This window comes from Ylistrum balloti, unplaced genomic scaffold (genome assembly GCF_031769215.1).
Source record: "Ylistrum balloti isolate Yb309-2 unplaced genomic scaffold, AGI_CSIRO_Ybal_v1 Utg369958, whole genome shotgun sequence".
Lineage (NCBI taxonomy): Eukaryota > Metazoa > Mollusca > Bivalvia > Pectinida > Pectinidae > Ylistrum > Ylistrum balloti.
In genome coordinates this window covers 264,518-273,346 of record NW_026782057.1, presented here as the reverse complement: position 1 = coordinate 273,346, position 8,829 = coordinate 264,518, and the positions used below count along the sequence as shown (strand labels likewise).

Below are 8,829 nucleotides of genomic sequence, written 5' to 3'. Positions count from 1 at the left end.
ACTCACATACACACTCTCACATCTATACACCATTTCTCATCTCACTCACATACACATCCTCACATACACATTCACATCTGTACACCATTTCTCATCTCACTCACATACACACTCTCACATACACACCCTCACATCTGTACACCATTTTTCATATCACTCACATATACACTCTCACAACTTTACACCATTTCTCATCTCACTCACTTACACAATCTCACATCTTTACGCCATTTTTCACCTCAATCACATACACACCCTCACATCTGTACACCATTTCTCATCTCACTCCCATACACACTCTCACATCTGTTCACTATTTCTCATCTCACTCACATACACACCATCACATCTTTACACCATTCCTCATATCACTCACATACACACTCTCACATCTGTACATCATTTCTCATCTCACTCACATACACAATCTCACATCTTTACACCATTTCTCATCTCACTCACATACACACCTTCACATCTGTACACCATTTCTCATCTCACTCACATACACAATCTCACATCTGTACACCATTTCTCATCTCACTCACATACACACCCTCACATCTGTACACCATTTCTCATCTCACTCACTTACACAATCTCACATCTGTACACCATTTCTCATCTCACTCACCTACACACCCTCACATCTGTACACCATTTCTCATCTCACTCACATACACACCCTCACATCTGTACACCATTTCTCATCTCATTCACATACACACCCTCACATACACACTATCACATCTGTACACCATTTCTCATCTCACTCACATACACACACTAACATCTGTACACCATTTCTCATCTCACTCACATACACACACTCACATATACACCCTCACATCTGTACACAATTTCTCATATCACTCACATATAAACCCTCACATCTGTACACCATTTCTCATCTCACTCACATACACACCCTCACATCTGTACACCATTTCTCATCTCACTCACATACACACCCTCACATACACACCCTCACATCTGTACACCATTTCTCATCTCATTCACATACACACCCTCACATACACACCATCCTCATCTCACTACACACACAACTTTACACATTTCTCATCTCACACTTACACAATCTCACATCTTTACACCATTTTTCACCTCACTGACATACACACCCTCACATCTTTACACCATTTTTCACCTCACTCACATACACACTCTCACATATACACCCTCACATCTCTGTACACCATTTCTCATCTCACTCACATACACACACTAACATCTGTACACCATTTCTCATCTCACTCACATACACACACTCTCACATACACACACTCACATATACACCCTCACATCTGTACACAATTTCTCATATCACTCACATATAAACCCTCACATCTGTACACCATTTCTCATCTCACTCACTTACACAATCTCACATCTTTACACCATTTTTCACCTCAATCACATACACACTCTCACATACACACTCTCACATCTGTACACCATTTCTCATATCATTCACATACACACACTCACATACACATCCTCACATCTGTACACCATTTCTCATCTCACTCACATACACACACTAACATCTGTACACCATTTCTCATCTCACTCACATACACACACTCTCACACCCTCACATACACACACTCACATATACACCCTCACATCTGTACACCATTTCTCATCTCACTCACCTCACATACACACTCTCACATCTGTACACCATTTCTCATATCATTCACATACACACACTCACATACACATCCTCACATACACACCCTCACATCTGTACACCATTTCTCATCTTACTCACTTACACAATCTCACATCTTTACACCATTTTTCACCTCACTGACATACACACCCTCACATCTTTACACCATTTTTCACCTCACTCACATACACACTCTCACATACACACTCTCACATCTGTACACCATTTCTCATCTCACTCACATACACACCCTCACATCTGTACACCATTTCTCATCTCACTCACATACACACCCTCACATCTGTACACCATTTCTCATCTCACTCACATACACACCCTCACATCTTTACACCATTTTTCACCTCACTCACATACACACCCTCACATCTTTACACCATTTTTCACCTTACTCACATACACACTCTCACATACACACTCTCACATCTGTACACCATTTCTCATCTCACTCACATACACACCCTCACATCTGTACACCATTTCTCATCTCACTCACATACACACCCTCACATCTGTACACCATTTTTCACCTCACTCACATACACACCCTCACATCTTTACACCATTTCTCATCTCACTCACATACACAACCTCACATATTTACACCATTTTTCACCTCACTCAAGTAAACACACCACACACACATCACCTCAGTCTTCCTCACATTTTCAGACACACTCTCAACACACAACAATCGGCCTATTCATCAAGAATTATACAAAAAAAGTCAAATGCTCACTATTCCGTGTAACTTGAGATTTCGGATACAAGACCTATCCAGTGCAAAAGGGTCAACATTTCATTACTTGCTGTGGATTTTACGTAACATTATTTGAATACATAAATGCTGTTTGTTCAGGTTTTCATTTTTATCAAAATTCTCGTTTATATAACTTTTGTTATCTGATTATTTCTGCATGAATGAACTCTGTGACTATACATTTGTATAATGAATGGAACGTTAAGGTCCATGTTACCACCCAAGTCTCTCATATACAGGTGCAAACAATAAACTTCAATTGTCTAGTACTATTTTGTATTAAACTAGAAGTTAAGAGTAGACATGTGTTTAGTTCAAATGCTTATAATGGAACTGACTGGTTGCAGACAGGAAAATGTCACCATACAGGTATATGGCAATTAATTAACAAATTAATTGTCAGGTAAAATAAGCATGAAATGAAGTTGAGTCTTACTTTGTAATTGTCATCAGATGACCATATCTGACATAAACACCAGTCACCGAGTCAGGTGTCTTAACAGCTTTAATTTTTTTATCACCCTGTACTTGATAAAAATTGAGCCCATAATTGAAAAATAATTGAAACACTAATTAAATTACAGGTACCTTTTAATTTTTGTGTCACTATTTCACACTTAACATGCCGTAAGATATATTAGTATTTATTATTGTAAAATATCAGCGTGAATTACAAATGTATATTCTCTTTATAAAACACATGGTTACATGATAATAATTTTCACGAATTTAACACATGTACATTTTTCTAGTTTGTTTAATCTGCTTGTTCACGCCCTTCCATTGTATCTGTATTTACGCTTCTCAAAATCACGTAACACCAGAAAGACTATTAATCCATGTAATGAAAATCGATTCTGATATATGTTGCAAATAAAATATTTTGGCTATAAATATAAATTGATTTAAAATGGGTGTATAAATATCATTATTTCATATTATATATATATATATATTATTCTTTTTTGTATATATTTATTTCAATTATACACACGTAATAGAATATGTCCATTTAATTGCCAATAAGGTTTTTGGACATCAGTGATTGCATTAGATGTAATTTCTATAGATTTATTTTGTCATTTTGCCTTATAGAAATAACACTAAACGGAAACTATACGAGGACTTTGTCAGATTTTCTCGAGACAAATACATTATTTTGTTATATAGATTTTTGCTGTCACATAATCTATTAAGTATTTTTTAGCCGTGCACGGTCACTTACAGTTTGATTCAGCTTCCCGATAATGGTCCATCTACCAATACAATTATAGACGTTTGATGAAGTCCATACATGCTTTTATCAACTGGAGATAAAAGATACTTGGTTCTTCCGTTTCTAATTCTATATTTGTATTGAAAGTTGCTATTAGTTTATGTGCCTTTTGTAAATCTTTCTTCAAGTCGATCAAATTATACGTTGGCTGAAGTCAAAAGGCTGTAATAGTTTCATGACAAAACGATAATTATTTTTATTAGTACAAGGAGAACTAGAAAATGTATTTTGAAAGAATGAACATCTTCTGCTATATTAATAACACCTGCCATGTAAGTTTTATTCGATCCAAGAAAATTATGTGAAAACCCCAAACGAGAGCACGTATCACAACAATGAAACCACCAGGCATGAATACTTCACAATGAAAGAATTTTGATGACCATAAAACCGACCTTTTTTTTTATCAACCTGCCTCTCTCGAAATCTTATTGTGTGAGTCTAACATTAGATATTAAGCACGAAATTAATTATATTAGAGGCTAGCCTTTTATATTTGTAATGATTGGAGTTTTTGAGCAGTCCCAGTTCCTTTTGTACGAAGGAAATGTCAGAGTATTTCCAGAGAAAGGTCAATTTATTGGACGTCTTATATACAGGCAGTCACTTATTTATTAAGTAAATAATGAAGTGTGGTCTTTTTATCAGGAAGAAGAAATACAGGCGCGTCATTTTTACTCTCAACTTTTAAATGTGTGAACTCTTTTAAAAATGGCACAGCGAATGGATTTGATCCAATTAAATTCCAAAAGTGAATTCAAAGCAGCATGTTAAATGTTTGCATTTCCGTCCTTTTTACCTGAAACATTTTCGGAATACTCACAGATTATTTATGCATAATGCTCCACGTGACAATTTTCGGTATATACAACCTTTTTATTGATGGAAATATATTGCACAATTTCAGCCAAAACCGGAAAGTTGAAAATTATCACATGAGATAAGAAGCAATGCTTCATATTGATATAATTTATACTGATGTGTGTTCCTCTAAACAATAATTTATACTGATGTGTGTTCCTCTAAACAATAATTTATACTGATGTGTGTTCCTCTAAACAATAATTTATACTGATGTGTGACCCCGCTAAACAATAATTAATAATGATGTGTGTTCCTCTAAACAGTAATTTAAACTGATGTGTGAACCCGCTAAACAATAATTTATACTGGTGTGTGTTCCCGCTAAACAATAATTAATACTAATGTGTGTTCCTCTAAACAAAAATTTATACTGATGTGTGACCCCGCTAAACAATAATTTATACTGATGTGTGTTCCTCTAAACAATAATTTATACTGATGTGTGTTCCTCTAAACAATAATTTATACTGATGTGTGTTCCCGCTAAACAATAATTTATACTGATGTGTGTTCCTCTAAACAATAATTTATACTGATGTGTGTTCCTCTAAACAAAAATTTATACCCCGCAAAACAATAATTAATAATGATGTGTGTTCCTCTAAACAATAATTAATAATGATGTGTGTTCCTCTAAACAATAATTTATACTGATGTGTGACCCCGCTAAACAATAATTTATACTGATGTGTGTTCCCGCTAAACAATAATTTATACTGATGTGTGTTCCTCTAAACAATAATTTATACTGATGTGTGTTCCCGCTAAACAATAATTTATACTGATGTGTGTTCCCGCTAAACAATAATTTATACTGATGTGTGTTCCCGCTAAACAATAATTTATACTGATGTGATCCCATTAATCGATAGTTTAAGATTTGTGATCCTATTTACATAAGATATGTAGCGATGATAACCGGTACGTTATACATGTGGATATGCGATCCTTTATCGTGAATTGTTTTCTATGAACGCAATTAGTTATATTTAAAGATAGTCTTGTCTTACAAACGTTGCCATTATTACCATGACTATTAACAAACAATGACCTATTCCGTCCTAGGTTTTCCCCTCTCGCTCTTCATATTTAAAGCTCTGCCGTATGTAGGTAATCAATAAGCAGTGAGTAGGAGTACCAACAGTTAGGAGTAGATCGCGCTAAATGGACGGTCAGTTAATGTGAAGGCAGGTGACGGACACGCAGATGCCTGCCAGTTCCAACTTGTCAGTTCCATTCACCAGGAACGATAAAGATATAGGATACAAAAAGATGGGATCCAAGTATATGGAAGAACAATTCACATGGTTTGCGACAAAATATGTATCGCAAAATAAAGACGTTTTAAGGAAATTGATTATAGGCTTTTTATACTTATTATCAGCTCATATAACATCGTGTGTTGCAATTGTTTTTGTGAATGATCGTCTACCAGATAGGAAAAAACATCCACCTCTTCCAGACCTAATTTTGGATAATTTGCCGTATGTCCCATGGGCGGGTCAGGCTTCGGAATATTGTCTTGCTTTGGAAATGGTCATTTGGATTGGTATGGTCAGTCTCAGTAAGCAGCGACTACAAATTATTCACCGGCTTTGTTTAGTGGCTGGTACAATGTACTGGCTGAGGTGCTTGTGCGTACTGGTCACCTCCCTACCAGTTCCGGATGTTCATAAAAAGTGTTACCCATTTCCTGAAGCAGATACTTGGAACAAACTAAAACGGGCTTTAGACTTGTACACTCGATTTGGACTCAAAGTGGTTGGTGCCGAGACTTGTGGTGACTACATATTCAGCGGCCACACGACACTTCTGACCATCTTGAATCTTTTTGTCAATGAGTACGCACCGAGATCTCGGTGCTTCATCAGAGGCATCACGTGGACATTAAATATAGGTGGAATACTTTTTATCTTGTTGTGTCGAGGTCACTACACTATTGACGTCATACTTGCCTTCTACTTGTCGTATCAAATATTCACGTCATACCATTGCTGTATCATCAAGGAGAGGACCAGCTCGTTTCCATGGAAAGTTGTAGACTATTTGTCAGAATGTTTCGAAGACAATAAGGAGACTTTGCCAGAGTTTGAAAAGGTTTCAGTTTGATAAATTAGATGCATAGTTATTTATCTATATATTTATTTATTCATTCATTTATCACAATAATTTGCCATTTTATCAGAATTGCAGCTGGTGCTCAAATAAGTGATAATTATCAAATGTATTAGGTTAATTATCGATTTTTATAGTTAGTTTTTTAAGGTAAAGTACAAGTACACACTGCCATATCTGTGTTTTGACGGAAGTGTGATCTAGATATTACCCTGAATATTAGTATATATCGCTCATATTAATGTTCTGCTAGTCTTTTCAGTTAGTCCCTTCGTCAATGCACCAATATGAAATCTATATCAGTTTTGTATTGTTGCATTGTCTAGGAGCTAAGCTATGAAAACAACACCGGAACTTTGCCAAAATAAAACAAAGACTGTAATTAATAGCTTTTTCATTTTGATGATTATTTATTTATATAAATATTATTATTTATTATTTATTATGTGACAAGTTGCCATTGTTACAAAGACGATCATAGTTCCATTTCTAATACTTTTCCAACTAGGTACCGCTGTACAAAATAATTACGTCATGACTTTTTAATAGGATTTAATTTAATAGGATAACAGTGAACGCAGGCATTTCTGCCTCTGTATTCACATCAATACAATGTATTATTAATATAAACATAATATTAGACTAGATATAAGACGCTGTATGATCGTACTTCAGTTCAAGATCTTTCCAGAAATCGTCTAGGTGTTTTTCAAAATCATGAACGTTAAGTGATGAAATTACCCATTGAGGGAGACTATTCCAAGTATCAATTATTCTTTGAGTAAAATAATGTTTTCTGACATTCAAATGACAATGTTTTTCAAATAATTTTTTACTATGTCCAAGAGTTTTTCCTTGCGCTGCAAGGACAATCTGATAAGGTTTCATATACTGCGTTTAAAATTTGAAATATATTTCCTTAACAATTAAGGAATAGAAAATTTAAACAAAACACTAATGGATCTGGCCATGAGCTTTCTACTTTTAGTATCCTACCTTGTCGTCACTTCCAGATTCAATAGCGATAAGCTTTTGTCAACAAAGCAGTGTGTGAACAGGGATTGTGTTTACATTAAGAATTGTGTCTTGACCACCTTCAAGCACTGAACAATAGTCGTCTGGTGTGTTGGTGTTGGTGGTATACGACCACCTTAGATACGTGTTCATTGTTTTGGTGACCCCCTTCTCAGCCCCACTGGACATAGTTCTGTCTCGAATCTAGTTCCGACAGAGATTAATTGTGGATCATGTTTCTAGATACATGGATATGTTGATATATTAAATATTATCACAATTCCTTTCCCTGTTAGGCACTAATTTGGTTATGATTGAGAGCTTCATAATTTCTAGTCTTTTGTGATTTCTATGACATAAATATAATGTATTCTAGCTTAGAAATTGGTGATGGGGATAGGTTTTAAAAAATGACATCTGAAGAAAGGCCTGGGTTAAACCAAGTCAACTGTAGGGGAGTAAATATTGAGAAAATTTTAAATAATAGGTGTTTTATGTAATAAAAAATGTAAAGTCTAATGCATCTTTATATCAAAATTCTAACATTTCTTTTGGTCAATATTCTTTAGAAAAAGAAACAGCTGTATTATGCAGTTTAATTCATTGTGTGACTACTGTATCTAACTCTAAATTTGTTATTCGCTTGCGTGTTTTTGTACAATATTTGATACAGTTAAACAGTTGCAATGGCATGTAAAAATAAACTTTCTTTCATGCCGTATTCTCTAAAATATGTACCGGTCACGGGTCACAAGGTATGGGTAATGATTGAAACCATTTCACCATTACGTCATGACAGTGAATCTGTTTAATACAAGGGCTACTTATGTCATTGGTATTTCAGTAGAGAAATACGCCCAACGACATGTAGAAGGGTTATGCACTCTTGGTAAAAGATTGTACAAAAGACACACAAGCGAATAGCACATTTCATTACAAATTAAGATCTGAAAAATCATAAATTTAGATTATCAAATATGGCTGAAGTGAGAAACGATTGAGAACATGTTTCACAAACAATGGGCCAGTAACATATTGATTTTCGTATTTATTTAATGGCAAAGTTCACACGCATAAAAGCGGTAG

General features: G+C 35.1%; 1 protein-coding gene across 1 annotated transcript; it reads left to right on the top strand.

Moving 5' to 3' along the window:
• Positions 1-5,820: 5,820 nt before the first annotated feature.
• Positions 5,821-6,723, top strand: LOC132547478 (sphingomyelin synthase-related protein 1-like). Its single transcript, XM_060211232.1, has one exon. It carries the CDS (start codon positions 5,821-5,823, stop codon positions 6,721-6,723), a length of 903 nt encoding a protein of 300 aa, XP_060067215.1.
• Positions 6,724-8,829: the final 2,106 nt, after the last annotated feature.

Bases quoted from the DNA above. Each gene is read 5' to 3' on its own strand.
- LOC132547478 (XM_060211232.1), top strand. From the start codon at position 5,821: ATGCCTGCCAGTTCCAACTTGTCAGTTCCATTCACCAGGAACGATAAA.